Source organism: Rhipicephalus microplus, chromosome 6, assembly GCF_043290135.1.
Source record: "Rhipicephalus microplus isolate Deutch F79 chromosome 6, USDA_Rmic, whole genome shotgun sequence".
In the NCBI taxonomy this organism is placed as follows: domain Eukaryota; kingdom Metazoa; phylum Arthropoda; class Arachnida; order Ixodida; family Ixodidae; genus Rhipicephalus; species Rhipicephalus microplus.
In genome coordinates this window covers 12113786-12131080 of record NC_134705.1, presented here as the reverse complement: position 1 = coordinate 12131080, position 17295 = coordinate 12113786, and the positions used below count along the sequence as shown (strand labels likewise).

Genomic DNA, 17295 nt, shown 5'->3' with positions numbered 1-17295 from the left:
GTTTCAGACTTTTCAAAGCGGGAAACTGCACAACACACTGCAATAAGGGAAGCGCACTTTTCTGCAACGCCATTGCATTGCGTGCTCAGTCACTACTGGTATGTTAATAGGTGTGCTTCACAGCAAAGCAAGTGCAGAGCATCAGTAGAGATCAGTTGATGCACGTGCACCAGCGCCAATTAGCTTCGGTGCACAGCCACGCTGCGCCGTGTTCGTACCAAGAGTGGGTGGCACTGCACATTCGAAACCCAATCAAGTGGCGTTTTTACTTCTGGCTCAGTCATCCCATTGTTGAGAATTCAGGGAAAGAAAGGCCTGCATTTAGCTGACATCTTGAACTCCACTCGGTATATATCGATTTGCTGCCTCGATTACATATATAGGGCTAACTGTACAAAGAACTATCTTTCATTGTTTCTTGTTTCAAAGGCACAGCTGACGGGGCAGGTGGGCTTGTTCTACATTTTTACTGCCAGGTTCCTTTGATCAAGTTTTGTTATTACCCCATTACACTACATTCAGCGCAAACTACACTATGTTTGAAAAGCTTCGAGGCTGTAGTAGATCATTTTGTTAAGATTACGCCCACTTCGTGAACATTGCAGATTACTCTAGAACCTACGTTGCCGCTAGCAATAATGCTAGAACATTCGATGGCAAGTGTATAAATGCCGATGCGCTTCGCCGCTTGTCAGTTGATCGACGGCTGATGCTCCGTTCGCTTACCGCTATCAGTACTAGTGGGCATTGCTGTAATCTGACCTTCAGTCACCAGCCACAAGTTCAGCTTAATAAATAGTTGAATCTCGTAATTTCAGTCTGTTTCCTTCGTCCACGTCACGTCCCCGTGCCATCTAGTGGAGGTGCTGCTGCGTTCATGTACCAGACGCCACTGTCAAACCGGGAACCCAGCCCGCGTCGCAAAGGAGACATCGACACCACCAGCGACAGTCCAGGCAGCCGCAGACTGAAAAGACTAGCCCCCCAATACCGACCCCTCCCGAACAACACAAAAGTCACAGCGACGACAACAAGAGGCACAATGACAGCCATAAGATCTCCTGCAGCGGTAGTGATGCAGAAGCCAAAAGAGCCCCCGACCTTCCACGGATCGTCGTGTGAAGACCTACGACCGAGTGGCCGCCCTCTACCATTGAGACACGGAAGAGAAGCTCCGTCGCGTCTTCTTTTATCTGGAAGATTCGGCAAAAACCTGGTTCGACAATCAAGAGTCTCCCCTTCAGACCTGCGGTTTCTTTTGTGGCACATTCCTGGATAGGTTCAGGAGCATCACCTGCAAGGAAAGAGCCGCGACATTACTGGAGACGATGGTGCAACTCCCTAATGAAAATGTGACTATCTTCGAGGAAGAAATGATGCGACTCTTCCGTCACGCCCACCCCAAGATGCCTGAAGACAAGAAAGTTCGCCTCCTCATGCGAAGAGTCGAGCAAGAACTGTTTGCTGGGCTAATCAGGAACCTGCCAAAGACTGCCGCTGAATTTATTTCGGAGGCATCTACCATAGAGAAGATGCTCGAGATGCGGACACAGCAGTACAACCGCAATTTCTCGTCTAGAAGCTATGGCAACATCCAAGCACTAGGAACCACCGATCTGCGTGAGACGATCCGAGCGATTGTGCAAGAAGAGCTGCGCGAATCGCTTCCTTCAGCGCAGCCTCATGTGGACTCCATCAGGGACATCGTATGCCAGGAGATCCAGCAATCGCTGGACGTTCCTCAGCCTCCAGAGCCGCAGCAACAAGTCATGAGCTATGCTGCTGCAGTCCGCTGTCATGCCTCTCCTCCGCACCCTTGCCAAGACACCGCCCCGTCGCACTTCCGTCGCCAGACGCCACCGCCGCCACCACCAACACCGACGTCCCATGGTTCACCTGCGGGACAGCGCAGAGTACCAAGGAAAACGTATGTTTGGCGTGCACCTCACAACCCCCCGCTCTGCTACCGCTGCGGAGAGGCTGGACACACCTACCGCCGTTGTCAATACCGACAAATGGGTCTACGGGGTTTTGACATCAACGTGCCGTGTCCACAATTGGGTGAACGACCGCATGACATCGCCGACTAACTATCTCGCGGGAACGCAGTCGACATTCTGACGACCTTATTATTCGCCATTGCCAGGTCCCTACACCTCACTGCACCATGGGCAGTACACCGGCCTTGGTCGGGGTCAATCTTTGAGCCCTTACTCGAAAAATTAAGGGCAGCAATCGATGCAGGTGCGGTTGCTGTACGACGAACTACCGAAGATCCCCCGCTGATGCGACGTAATCAATAGCACCCGCTGCAAGACAAAAACATTCTTGACGTTGAACCTTCGCGGCTGACAGAAAACGTCACGATCCATCGTTGAAGCAGTGGAGCAAATAGACGTAGCCGTGATCCGATGCCACGACCCAACCGCAACGCACGACGACGAACCAGGGATCTCTGAGGTAATGTTCGACGGCCATGTCACTGCTCTCGTCGATACTGGGGCCGACTATTCCGTCGACTGTGGTTCTTTCGTGGCGAATTAAAGAAAGTGAAGACTGCTTGGCAAGGCCTTGAAATCAGAACTGCTGGGGGTCATGTAATGACCCCAGCTGGTGTTAGCACAGCAAGAATCACCATCAATAACCGGACTTATACTGCCAGCTTTCTAATTCTGCAGCCTGCTCCAGGGATGTGATACTTGGGATGGACTTCTTAAGTCAACAGGGGGCCGTCATCGACCTAAGATCTGAGGCAATAACGCTATCCACAGAAAAAGCACTGCCGCCGCACACGCCGTGAGGGAAGCATGCTTTGAATGTGCTTGAAGCCCCGCCGTGGTGGTCTAGTGGCTAAGGTACTTGGCTGCTGACCCGCAGGTCGCGGGTTCGAATGCCGGCTGCGGCGGCTGCATTTCCGATGGCGGCGGAAATGTTGTAGGCCCGTGTGCTCAGATTTGGGTGCACGTTAAAGAACCCCAGGTGGTCGAAATTTCCGGAGCCCTCCACTACGACGTTTCTCATAATCATATGGTGGTTTTGGGACGTTAAACCCCACAAATCAATGAATGTGCTGGAAGACCAAGTCACCGTTCCTCCTCGCTCCAGCATCAGCATTTCTGTCGGCACTCAAGAATCAACAGACATGCAAGGCGTTGAAGGTGACCAGCACCTGTTGATCAACCGCGAAATTTGCGTCGCCAGAGGAATAGCCGAGCTGCGTGGAGGTAACGCAAGAGTGATGCCCACGAACTTCAGGAACGAGCACAGGCTTGTTAGCAAAGGCACGACGGTCTTACATCGGAAAAATACTTCTTCGCCATCACTGATTCTGCCAAATGCACTACGACGACTCAAGCACTTCAACCGGCTTTCAACGTTAATCCAAGCCTTACGACGCACGAACAAGAACAACTCAAAAACTTGCTCCTGAAATACAAGAAATGTTTTTCATCATCCTCAAGAATTCGACAGACTCCCGTTGCCAAACATAGAATCGTAACAGAGAACAGTACCAGGCCACTCTGTCAGAGTTCGTACAGAGTGTCGACGCGAGAACGAGAGGCCATAAAGAAACAAGTCGACGAAATGCTACTTGGTGACATCATTCAGCCTTCAGAGTCCATGGGCGTCACCGGTGGTGTTAGTGAAAAAAAAGGACGGAACTCTACACTTTTGCAGTGACTATCGCCGTCTGAACAAAATCAGGAAGAACGTGTGCTTGCTCCGAAGGATAGACGACGCCCTAGATTGCCTTCACAATGCGAGATACTTTTCTTCGATGGACCTCAAGACCGGTTATTGGCGAATCGAAGTCGACGAGGGAGACCGAGAGAAGACTGCCTTCATAACACTGGATGTCCTCCTCATGTTCAAGGTCGTGCTCTGTGGCCTCTGCTCAGCACCAGCGACTTTCCAACGAATCATGGATATGGTCTTGGTTGGTTTGAAGTGGCAGACCTGCCTTGTTTACTTGGATGACGTCGTTGTGTTTTCGTCGAGCTTTAACGAACACCTCCAGCGCCTCGAATTCGTACTCGCAAGCAATCAGGAGCTCCAGACTTACCCCGAAGCCAGAAAAATGCCCCTTCGCCTACAAGGAGTTTTTGTTTTTAGGTCACATGATCAGCAAGACAGGAGTGCGTCTAGACCCGCAGAAAACAGCTTCCATCGCCGCCTTCCCGCCACACACCGACAAGAAGGCCATGCGTCGGTTGCTTGGCATGTGCGCCTATTACAGATGCTTCGTCAGACTTTTCACAGATTGCCAAGCCACTAACGCAACTCACGAAAACCGACGTTGATTTTAAATGGTAAACAGCACAAATTGAAGCATTTCAGAAACTCAAACGACACCTGCAGACACCTCCGCTATTTGCGCATTTCGAAGAATACGCCAAAACAGAACTACACACCAACGCAAGCAGCGTAAGACTCGGTGCGTTCTTGTGCAAAAGACCAACGGCCTGGAAAGGGTTATCAGTTATGCTAGCTAATTGCTGTCAAAGGCTGAGGTCAACTACACCACAACAGAAAAGGAGCGCCTTGCCATCATTTGGGCAGCGTGGAAATTTCACCCTTATCTCTACGACAGGGCCTTTCAAAGTTGTGAGCGACCACCACGCCCTGTGTTGGCTAGCTAACTTGAGGGACCCTTCAGGTCGCCTCGCGCGGTGGAGCCTAAGACTCCAAGAATTCAACATTACCGTCGTGTACAAGTCTGGAAGAAAACACTCAGACGCCGACTGCTTGTCTCGTGCCCCAGTCAATCCACCACCGCGGGATGACCAGGATGATGAGTACTTCTTGGGAATCATAGGTGCCGATGACTTCACCAAGCGATAGTGAAGCGACCTGGAACTGAGAGGGCTAGTCGAATACCTCGAGGGCCGAACCAGTGTCGTCCGAAAAGTCTTCAAGCGAGGACTGACGTCATTTTTTTTTTGAAGATCAACATCCTCGTGAAGAAGAACTTCTCCCCTGCCCGAGCCAGTTACCTTATCGCTGGCCTTCGGCAAAGCAGGACGACCCAGCGGCTGGCCACCTTGGTTTTTCCCGCACACTCGCAAGAATACAAGATAAATACTACTGCCGACGCCTTGCTACCGACATCGTTCATTACGTGAGGGCATGCCGGGACTGCCAGCGACGCAAGACACCGCCGACACGGCCAGCAGGACTTCTGCAGCCCATCAAACCACCTCGCCGTCCGTTCCAGCATATCGGTATGGACTTACTTGGGCCGTTCCCGAAGTCGGCTAATGAAAACAGATGGATCGTCGTAGCTACCGACTACCTCACCCGCTACGCTGAGACGAAAGCCCTTCCAAAAGGTAGCGCATCGTAGGTAGCTAAATTCTTCGTCGAAAACATCGTCCTGCATCATGACGCCCCAGAAGTCCTCATCACCGACAGAGGTACCGCATTTACTGCTGAGCTAATCCAAGCTATTTTGGCATACAGCCGGACAAGTCACCGTTGTGCAACAGCGTACCACCCAGACTAATGGTCTCACCGAGCGCCTAAACAGGACCATTGCTGACATGCTGGCCATGTACATCGACGTCGAACACAAGACGTGGGATACCATCCTTCCGTACGTAACCTTCGCATACAACACTGCCGTACAAGAAACGACGCAGATGACGCTGTACAAGTAGGTCTACGGAAGGAACCCAACAACAATGCTCGATGCTATACTGCCAAACGTCACTGATGAAGAAAACCTCGACGTCACCGTCTACCTTTAGCACGCGGAAGAAGCTCGTCAACTCGCCCGCCTGTGCATTAAAAATCAGCAGTCGGCCGACAGCCACCGTTACAATCATCGTCGAAGCTTCGTGGAGTACCAGCCCAGTGACTGTGTCGAGGTATGGACGCCGATACGCCAACGTGGACTCAGTGAAAAGCTTCTACGGCGGTACTTCAGACTGTACAGAGTAGTTCGACGTCTCGGACCACTCGACTACGAGGTTGTTCGTGACGGCATTATGAACTCTCAACAGCATCGTGCTCGACCTGAAGTCGTTTATGTCATGCCCCTCAAGCCATTTCATGCACGAACCTGAGGACTGTATTTTGTTGTTGTTGCTATGCTTTATTGCTTGTACCTATTGTTTAGTGTCTTTATTATAATATTTCTTTTTTTCTTAAAGCATCGGGATGATGCCTTTTTCAGAGGGGGGGCAATGCCACGTTCAATGCAATTATGAATTATCAATGCAATTATGAACAGCCCAAATTAGATTATTGTGGTGAATTGAGTGCAATAAAAAAGCCCCTATGTTCCCACATGGCCGGATCAGTCAGCCTGAAAATAGCTTTTCAAAACCGTCAACCAACTGAAGCATCGCATCTGTATAGGTAGCAATCGTATTTTTACGGGGTCATGGCCTTAACGAAGGAAACAGACTGAAATTACTAGATTAAACTATTTATTAAGCCGAACTTGTGGCTCGTAAGTGAAGGTCAGGTTACAGCGATGCCCACTGGCACTAATAGTGGCGAGCGAACGAAGTGTCAATCGTCGATCAATTGACAAGTGGTGAAGCGCGTCAGCATTTATGCAGTTGCCATCGAATCTTCTAGCGTTATCGTTAGCGGTGACGCATGTTCTAGAGTAGTCTGTAATGTTCACGAAGTAAGCGTAATGTTAACAAAATGACCTACTACAGCCTCAAAGCTTTTCGAGCATCGTAGGCGCGGTTTTTCCGTGGAGTGCAGTCCATGTGAATACACTGAGGGAATGGTTCCGAAGGAGCGTTTGATGTTATGTGCTATCATCTGTATGTGCCATGACGCGAGTAACCTAACCTAATCTAACCTTCTCCTCCCGTTGGGCTCCCTTTCAAGGACGCCCATCGCTTCGAAATTTATCCAGTGATCCAACGTCTCAGCATGTTCGACGACTGTGCAGTGCTCTTTGTAAAGCTTCCACACATCGTTGGCATGTTGCTTCATTTGTCGCGGTATGTTTTTCATCTCGCCGATGTACGAAGAGGGATACTCGGAGCAGGGAGCTTTGTAAACGACACCGGGGGTCCTGTCCATTGTTGGCCGATCTTTGGGGCGGGGGAAGAGGTGACCTAGCATACACGAAGGCACGTGCGCGATGCGAACCCCTTCCTTCTTGAAGATCCGCGCCAACATCTCGCTGGTACCCCGAATGTATGGGACCGGTTTGTGTTTCGGGGGGGGGGGGGGGGGGGCTGCCAATGAAGGTTGATTGAGGTTTTCATATCTTCTGTTGCTTTGTGCGGTGAGTGGCGGCTCAAATAAAGTTTTTAGGGTATCCGTCTTTTCTGAGGTCCGCAATCACGTGGGCCTCTTCTTTCTTTCACTCTGTGTTATTGGAGCATAAGTTCTTGGCTCCTTGGAGTAGCGTGGTCACAACCGAGGCCTTGTGGCAGGCGGGGGGGGGGGGGGAGAATCAAATTGAAGGTAGCGGCCAGTGTGTGTTGGTTATTATTCTAGACATGGCACATACAGAGGACAGCCCCACTCTGTCGGAACTCTTCTCCCAGTGTATACACATGGACTGCGCTCCACAGCAAAACAAGAGAGAGAGAGAGGGGGGGGGGGTCATTATTCACCTCGCAAGTGCTTTGAAGAAGGGGCTGCTCTCGGTTTCATACCCAACCAGACAGACTTCTGTCGAATGTTTGTATTCAAGTAAAGAAAGTGTGTGCTTTGGCTTCATAGCCTTGGCTGTGCTGTCACAAAAAGTTGTCGTGAGGCACAGGTGCCAAATAGCTGGTATACTGTGGAATATCCTTGATGTGCTGATGAAGAACATGGTGTGTAAACAATATTGGCATTCACATTGTTGCTTTCAGAGCTTATACAATATTCTTACAATGTCCACCTATTGCAGCAAATCATTCTTGCATCACCTGGTAAATGCTAGAGAAACCACCTCAATGTAACTGATGGTAGCACACCCACAATCGAATGCAACCCCTATATAGAACAGCATTGTTTCAGTTTCATGCAAAATGCTACAGATACTCGAAGTGTCTGTTACCATTCCATAGCATACAGGGATGGACACAGGATTTTTCATAAGGGGATCAGCTTAACAAGGAACCTCTGATGTTCTCTTCTTGTAGTATACATTAAAGAAAAATGCCGGCGTGGGCAATCGGGACTTCCAGGCCTCCCTTTTGAATATTAATAGGTCGGCAGACTCACTCATGAGTTGACCCACTCAGTCTCCAAGCAAGTCAACTCAGTGAGTCCGGTTGAGCAATATATTGGTCAGCTTGAGCTCGTGTGAGTCCGGTTGAAGAAAGTTTTAGCGACTCTAAGTCAGTGTGAGCTCTAAATTGAAAATACAGTAAAACCTCGTAATTCGAAGTTACTGGGACTGTGAAAAATTTTGAGTTAAGTGGGTTTATTAATTAACAAAATGTACAATAATGGGATGAAAGGAACTTTAATTATTGAAGGAAGGAACTTTGAATTATAGATCAATGGAATTCACTGCCATGCAGCATTGCCACTATCAACGATCATCAGTCTTTTCAATTAGCGCTCCACTGGTTTCTTGAACGAGATAACAGTTTTCAATGGATAACTTATTTGTATTTTATTCTGGTCTTTGATAGTGTTCATTTGTGAAATGTTATTGTTTATTTGTGAAACGTTACTAGTTATATGTGAAATGTTATTGTTTCTGTAATATATTTCTAGTTTTTCTTTCTGATTGCTGTGTTCCTGAAATGAAATTCTATTTCATTTCTTATGAATCCCCCCTTATGTAATGCCTTCGGGAGCTTAGGTTATGCAAATAAATAAATAAATAAAAGTAATCGGAAGTGGTCGTTTGCGGTGCTGGCTAGTTTGCAGCTCCAAGGGTTATGTTGTGCCACAGTACCTGGGCCGAATTTTGTCGCAAACATGGGTAAACGGCGAGCACTGCTGCTGCCAGGGCAAAAAAATTAAAAAAAAGGAAGCCTCGTTGTCAGCTAAAATATGTACCAACTCGCCCAAGCAACCATGTTACTTGCTGAAAAGGTGTGCTTCTGTGCAACACAGCGGTAACACATAGGCTGCATGTTACTTGCTGTTGCCACTGTTTGCCCATTATTTCTGGCGAAATAATTTAATAATGGCCAGTATAACGATATGTCCTACATGTTGTGGCTGGAAAACATAATCACTGAAGTTTTCCAGCTCATTTTTCGAAGTAGTTGTTACAGGCAGGAACTCCGCCAGCAGTGCAAGTGTGCAAATTGCTGGACAACCACCAGCAAAAGTTTGCATACATCGTGAATTGAATTGGGCTGACCTTTGATAATTTCTTTATATTTCCAGAATGAATGGGTGAATCATGATATGCTGACATTGTTACGGGAAGGAAGCATGTGACGTGTTTTTGGCGTGTCACTACTGTGGTGGAGTAAAGCAAATCTTTTTCACAGCTGCACATCTCAGTCAATCATAAAACCACCTTTTTATTTTATTTTTTTTGCACTGCCAGAAGCAGGAATACAGTGCTTTATTTGTCACTCACCATTATCACTACATTGCATTGCCTTGTGGTTCCTAAGGGCCATCATCCCTGCGGAATCGCAGTGAAATAAGAATTGGGGATCGGTACATGGCACCCAAAGTTTTCGAGTTAACTGTAGTGGTGCTGACCGCACCTTAAAGTTATCAACTCAAATTTATATTCCAAAATACAGGACAGCAGGAATGCTTTGAATCGAGCGCAATTTCAAAATAACTGAATTCAGATTAGCTTGGTTTTAAAGTATATTTTTTGAGCCCTCGGTGAGCTCCACCTTTTATGGCCAACCCGTGGCCTTATTTACTCACTTGTAAGCATTACTTGGCCCTATGTTGGCTCCTGTTTATACTCAAATCTATTCAAACAAGCCTCAATACAATAGTGCTTATGGGTCACCTCTGTGTTTATTGATAAGAGAAGTGAGTTTAATTGGAGTTCTATGACTTCCCCCATAAACTCCTTGACGGGATATTCTTGAAAAAGATATCTTGTGTGAGCAATAAAATGCATCTTCACTGGATTTCACTCACTGATAACTCTTATTTTAAGCTGCAAGGTCAAAAGGTGCGTCGTAAAGCACCGAATATGTGGGGTGTTGGCGTTAAAAAAGACTTAAACTAATATCAGAGAAGCCGATGTTACGTCAGTAGACTTACGGGTCGACTCACTGAGGCTCGCTCAGACTCGGGTCATAGCCATGAGTCTGAGCGAGTCCAGCTGAGCAGTATGTTGGGGAATCTGAGTGAATGCAGCGAGTCTATGTTTGAGTAAGTCCGTTTGAAGGAAATTTCAGTGAGTGCCAGTTGGAGCTCTCTGATTAAAATATATTTCTTGAGTGAGTCTCAGTCAGTTTCTCTATTTTCGCGAACCTATGGTCATAGCACATTGAATGCTTCAATAATACGCATCGTGAAGCAGTATAGGTGCAAAGCATTCAACCAATGGTACCTCGTTAAACATCACTATAGGAAACAAAAACGTGCTGCTCCAGAATCATTCCGTTTGGTGAGAACCGTTGAGCTATCCATCAAGCATGCAGTTCTGATAGCAAGGCAGTGTAAGCGGTAGCATAACAATGATGGCAGTAGCAGTGCAGGCATGCATGAATAGCCGTGATGCAGCTGTGAAGCTCCTGCACGAAGCCAGCAGCATGGTTCTCTCTTAGAGGCCGATTTTGATGTGAGCTTTGCTTTCCTAAAAACCGGCCCGCCCTGTGATTATTTTCAAATCAATTTTATAGATAGCCTCGAAACGCTTTCTTTGCTTGCCAGAATTATTGGGGACATTGTGTGTGCGATATCAAGTTTTGCAAGGGGACAAAAGTGACAGAACTTAGGTGCCACTGCAGCATCTGCTTGCGTGCTGTGGATCGTGTCTGTTTGTCCGACGCTTCCATGGTGGAGTGTGTAATGTCTTTCTCTATGTGGGCGGGCGTGTGATGGGTCGTAAACGTTGTTGGGTTGTGGGCCCTAAAGGATTCATTGCATATTCACCATAACAGCCACTAAACACGTACTCGTAGCTGATTACACTTCGTCTCGATGGCTGAGTGTTTTAGCTACACTCAAACAACAGATCGAGTAAAAAGGGCTTCTTTTTGTCCTACAGCAATTATCCTTATCTATGTTGCTTTCCTTTTCCGGCATTATCGCCACCCGCCCGGTACTTCCAGGTCACGAACGACATGCAAATTATTAGCCTGACATAGCGGTCTTGATAGGAAAGGGGCCAGTGCCGAGTTTTCAAGAAAGGAAGCGCAAGCAAGCTGGGATTTTCCACAGTGCCATCTGGCAGCATTATAAGCAACTAGGCAAACAGATGCAAAAACCTGTTCTGCTTCATCAAAGCGGAATGGCAATGCTCTCATTGACGCCTGAACAGTAGCTGTCTTTGTCCGACAGCTACAAGGAGCTTTTGCATGTAGCATGACGAGTGACAGACATGGTGTGGTATCAGCACCTATCTGCTGAGCGTCTGTTCAGCAGCTCCGCAGTTTTTGTACTCCTCGCTGGCGGTACTGGCACGCCTTTCAGGATTTGCAGTTCTTTCAGGGTAGTACGTCATACGTCATATGTAGACAGTACACTCCGTTTGGTTTTGATGTTTTGCCTTTTTGCTTATTGAAAATTATTTTCCAATTGGCTGAGGATTTCAGCGATCTGGCACCTGACAAGAGTATCTCAAAAACATAGAAGTGCAAATACCCTGAAAGGGTAAAAAAAAATTGCCGGAGTTGGCCTCTGAAGTGCTCAGCGGTGTGCTTTTATGCTCTAAAAAGTGCTGGGCTGGTTAACATTTCATTATCGAAATTGCAGGTATGAAAGAACATATAGGTGCTGTTTGAATGCCAGTAATGTGGAGGGTGTGTTTGCATCACAAAAACTGTCCTGTGTGCGGTTTACAGAGTCTCCATTTGTAGGATTCCAGCACAATAAGAGGCTTTTCTTTCCAAATGAAGCATTTTTCCTGAGCTGTACAACTTCTGGATTTTCTGTGCACTGCGTGACATGAATAGAGCTTAGCTTGCGTGCTAATCATGCATCTTCTTTTCTTCCAGCTGTCTCCTTTAGACAAAGCAAGGCTAGACCTGACGCTACTGTACAGTCTAAACTCCCTCTTTTGGAGTAAGTATGTGCTGTTGGTGCCTGCTCATTGAGCCTACATGAAGGTGCTACATCATAGCAGTTTTTCAACAAATTTACTACATAGGTGGGGTGCTGCATAAGTGGGTTACAGTACAAGGCGTTGATTATGAGAACTACAGACATGTATAGTGAGCATTAAATGAATTTGGAGCTTTGAAGGGCCACTCACCAGGCCCCATACCAAATTTTAGTTAGTGTAAGTTGTTGGGTGTCGGATGAGGAACATTTTGCCACAAAGATTTTTTCAATCTGTTTATCACGAGCGGAGAAAACGGGTTTTTTTTAAGTGGCACAAAACGAGGATGAGAGGAGGTGAGCTCGAAATCCTTGCCGCTGCTGCCGCGTAGCCTTCGCAAGCCAAATCTCTTCCCCACCCTCTTCGGCATCCGACCAAGAGATGACGTGCGCATCACGTGCCCAAACAAGTGCAACCCTTGAGCACACGAGTGGCGTTGCTTTGTTGACCAGCGTTATTTTGTGGTCTTCTGCCTGTTTCTGCCGAATGGTTTAGAAACGCTTGCTTAGACGTGGTAGGATAGATGAGGACAATAAATGCGCAAGCGCATAGGTGCGTTCCACAGTGGTCGTCTGCTCGATGTGCTAACCGCGGGTACACGAACGCATGCGAAACGCCGATACATTAGCTCCGCATTTCGCTGCAATTAACGGGAGAAAATGAAAAAAAGACGCTCACATTCCCTTATTGTGTTTCATTATTTATCTATAGCGTTATTAATCTTTTTAAGCAACAAATTACATAAACTACGCATGCCGTGTTAAATAATTTTCACTATGTCACGTGCCACTGTTTGTAACGTCAGAGCAGAGTTGTCTACGTAAAGGACTAATATCACTGCATTGCTGTATATGTAGGGCCATTCATACGCGCACCTCATGCCCTCATTCTCTGGGCGCGCGCCGGCACAAGGAAGGGGGAGCAGCGTTCATCTTAAAATTTGACCCATTTCTACGGTGGGTAGCGTTGCAAATTTCAGCAGACGTGATCATGAACGCCTCATCTACGCATTGCACTTGTCAGCTCAAAATTGGCGAACCTGATGAGTGGCCCTTTGAGAAGGATACCCGTACATCCAAAACAGGCAGATATTCAGCAGAAGATTTTTCAAGACATAAGAGGTTGTCTTCTTTGAGACACCAACTGAAAGAAGACAAGTCTGCTTGTTAAAACATTGGTTCCAGTGTTCTCATCTATTCAAGAATAGCTGTACTAGTATCATAAAGTATGCATAAATGTTGGCTTTTCCCCAAATGTCTTAAGATCTTATTTTAACACTCTATATTAGCATGGAAAATACAGCAACTTTGCATAGTTTCTCTAAATGTGGCATCAGAATGAATTTAGTCATATTAATAAATGGTGATCTCTGCATGATATCTAGATAGTGATGGATTTCCCATAGCGTCAATTCGATAGTTGGTGTGAGGCCTTTCACTGGGGACACAGGTTTTGTAATGTTGTATGCATTGCCTTTAACCGTGAATTCTGTAGGTGTTCTCTTTGAACAGTGTTATTTTGCTTTCACTTCATGTGTGTGGACACTCGGCAATTACCAAATCTGAAAAAATGTAGTTAAAGTTATCGGCAGCATGGTACTTCAACTCAGTATTGCAGTGTGAGCCAAGCAATAACTTTTACTGTCACCTGACATTATTCTTATTTCCTGCTCATGGGGTTCCTTGTTCATAGAGAGTGACTTGTTCTTCGTGTTGTGCTACCAGCAACAACATGTCACAAGCACTGATTCACCTACAATTGTTGGTGTTTCATGACAACGTAGGAAGTGGACAGTTCCGGAAATTTCAACCATCTTCATGGGGTTGCTTAATGTGCACCCAGATCTGAGGGCCTCAGGTGTTGATTCACCTTCTAGTAGCAGCCGTGCAGGGTCATCCTACTCATCAGTGAAATTGTAGATGCCGCACACTAAAACATAAAATTACCATGAGCTATCTCACCTAAAAGGGACACCTAAAAGGGACACAAAAAGGAAGCTAGTACCCTTGCTGTCTCGTTTAGAAAGAACCAACTAGCTCAGCTCTTTCTTGTTTTAAACTTTATCTGACCTAGATCGAAGCAGTTCGTGCTTGTGAAGTACTACATTATACATAATGTTCAGTCTTTCAACGTTTTACTAGGAAGGCCTGCCTTCATTAGCAAATACCTCGGGGAATCGACTAACGAAGGCAGGCCCTCCTGCCCAAACATTGAAAGAAATCAACATTTTTGCACGTTCATTCAATGCATGCATGCACATACACACATACATACGTACATACATACATACATACATACATACATAAATACATACATACATACATACATACATACATACATACATACATAAAGGACTTGAAAAGGAATATGCGAGAAGTCCGGGTAATTTTGCATTAAATGAAGTTGAAGGTAGCACACATTGAAAAGAAAAATGCTTTTACTAACGTTTCAGTCGTGGCATGGCCTTTCATCAGACTGAGTAGGTCTATTACACTGCAGCGTTTTTATGGGCTCACTTGTCAAACTATCAGTACAGCAGCTAGTGTACTGGAAGTAAAATAGCAATTGATAGTGGTTGAAAAAGACTGTTAAGGGGAGATGCGGGTCGAAAAACGCGAGTTGTTTTTCAAAATTACCGATTTTTTATTTTTGCCTGTTTTTATAAGATTAGTACCTCTACTGTTATGAAAAAAGTAATACAGGCCGAGACATTACTGGAAATGCTTTAAAATTGCATCTAAAGAGCACAAGGCTCCTGTTAAAAGGTCCAAAGTGGGCAGTCTTCAAACACCTTGCCGCCGATAATGCGCCGCCGCTCGCTATTGTTGATCGCACGAGTCGAAGAAACGAGCCTCACTCTTCAAATAACAACAGTTTCTCTCGCTGATGTAGCGCAAGAAATAATTAAAAAAAAACACTCTTCTGCACGTTTTTCGGGCGCCGCAACTGGCTTATCACATGGTACGAATCGGGGACCGCCATTGGCCACTGCGCACCTGCATGTGATGTGACACCTATTTGTGGGGTCCACGTCTTGTTGGGCAGCGCAGCGCAGCTGAACAATGCTTTTCTCGTGTAATTATCTCCGTTATGAATCAAAAAAGGCATTGCTCACAAGTGAAAGCCGTTGTGCGGCGCGCTCTGTAGGAATAGGCTATGGGCAGCTGGTCCGATTTGCGGCAGTTGTTGGCTTGCAAAAGCCAATGCATCAAAAGTCATTCACACCCGTCAGCCGGAAAGTTCGTGATGCTGCAATGGATGACATCAGCGCCAATCTTGAAAGGTCGAAAGAGCTCGCAGTGAGAGAACTTAGCAGGGACGACATTGCCATTATGTACGACAGTATGTGGCACAAACATGGCGGCAAAATGGTATGACAGGGGACTTAGTTTGGCTTTCGCAGTTCTGTCAAACTTCTTGCAGTTGACACAAGGCTCTGCCAGATGGAGCGGAAGTTTGGCAAACATTTCATGGCCCTGTCTGTGGGCGAAATGTCTGTGAGGAGTCGGCTCGAAAAAGCTGAGAGGGACAAACTCATGGTGCTGCCGTATTTTAGTCGCAGTGGCCACTACAAGAAGGATTGTTCTTTTAGATGCGGAAGCATCTTATACTCGCGCCTTGCAGTGCGCCGTCCGCGCCGTCCGCACCGCTTCTCAAACATTCGACAGCTGACGCGCGCGCATGCGCCGTCGCCCACCATTTGTGCCGCGCGCGCTTCTCCTTCGAGAACATTCGACAGCTGACAGCGCATGCGCCGTCGCGCCGTCGCCATCTGTGCCGCGCGCGCGCTTCTCCTTCGAGAACATTCAACAGCTGACAGTGCATGCGCCGTCGCGCTGTATATATACTCAAGGTCGGCGCTCGCTCGCTCAGTTGCCGATCGTCGGTTGGTTTGTACGGCGCGTCGACGTCCAAGGTCGCGGTGAAATGAATTCCAACAAATCCACAAACACATTGATCGACGTCCCTTCGACCAGCGCCGTCCTTTCGCATACGTGTGTACGTGTTCACTCATTTAACACCCCCTCCTACAACCACGTTAACCAATTTAGCCATCGACCCAAGTAAGTCGCAATTTAACACCCTATTTCACAACCACGTTAACCAATTTAGCCATCGACCCAAGTAAGTCGCACTTTAACACCCCGTTAACCAATTATATGCTCCGCATCCTCCTCAGTGTTCCCCCGAGGGAAGCTGCGGGCAATTTTTTTTGGTGTGCAAATTTCGTCTGATTTAATGATATCTTTCATTAATAAAAACTCAATTTTAACTTTAGAACTCGTTTTTCTCAAAACACAAATTTTGCCATTTTTTTCAATGTACCTCTCCTTTTTCGGGCACTTCTAGTGCTCGGATCTGCATGATATTTTGCCCAAGATTTTTCCAAGTATGACAAATGCCATTATCTAGTTTAAATTTCAATATTTTATTGTACAATAAAAAAAATGTATGTGTACCTTTACTAGGGTAGGTGAAATATGGACTTTTTACGTCTATTATTTTTCACGGGTATTACATATTTTGTATGTGCTTCCTAACTAGTTATTTGCACTCTACACTTTATTTGAAGCATTATGAACTATGAATGGTAAAAAATTACAGAAGTTTAGGGATAAAAAGCCGGGGAGGCAGAAGGGTTAAGGTTTTCACTTTGTAATGTTGCAGAGCTAAAAGTGTATAACTTGCAAGAAAATTAATTATATATTTGAAATCAGCATAAAAATTTCCATAAACAGCTCAAGTTTCATTGCTCTAGGGTGAATATTAAAAAAAGTGCATTCGAGTAGCATCTCCCCTTAAGATGGCAAGCATGATACTTACATGAATATACAAGTTTCAGATGTTGTCTGCGTATCAACAGTGTGGTGCACGGTGTGGATGACAGGTTATGTGTAAGAAGAAGGAAAAAGCACAGGGCAAAAAGAACGGCCATCACAAAAAAACAAATTAATGATAGGAAAATCCATGCTAGTTATTGCCAGATAGGTGATCTTTCCTACGTTTACATTGATACCACGACGAGTTGTATTATGAATCAAGGATTCTCTTACTTTCCCATCATGGTTCATTTTGAAGTCAGACTGAATAATGGTAGCCCTAATTTTATCGAAACCGTGGCCAGG

At 46.3% G+C, this 17295-nt stretch overlaps 1 protein-coding gene across 2 annotated transcripts in view; it reads left to right on the top strand.

Annotated features, from left to right (window-relative positions):
- Rrp47 (Ribosomal RNA processing 47) overlaps positions 1 to 17295 on the top strand; it is a 45261-nt gene that overhangs the window by 14833 nt on the left and 13133 nt on the right. For both annotated transcript variants that reach the window (XM_075865812.1, XM_037419251.2), the window contains one exon: positions 12066 to 12132. In XM_075865812.1, coding sequence (XP_075721927.1) covers positions 12066 to 12132 — 67 coding nt within the window. The remainder of the gene's footprint in view (positions 1 to 12065; positions 12133 to 17295) is intronic.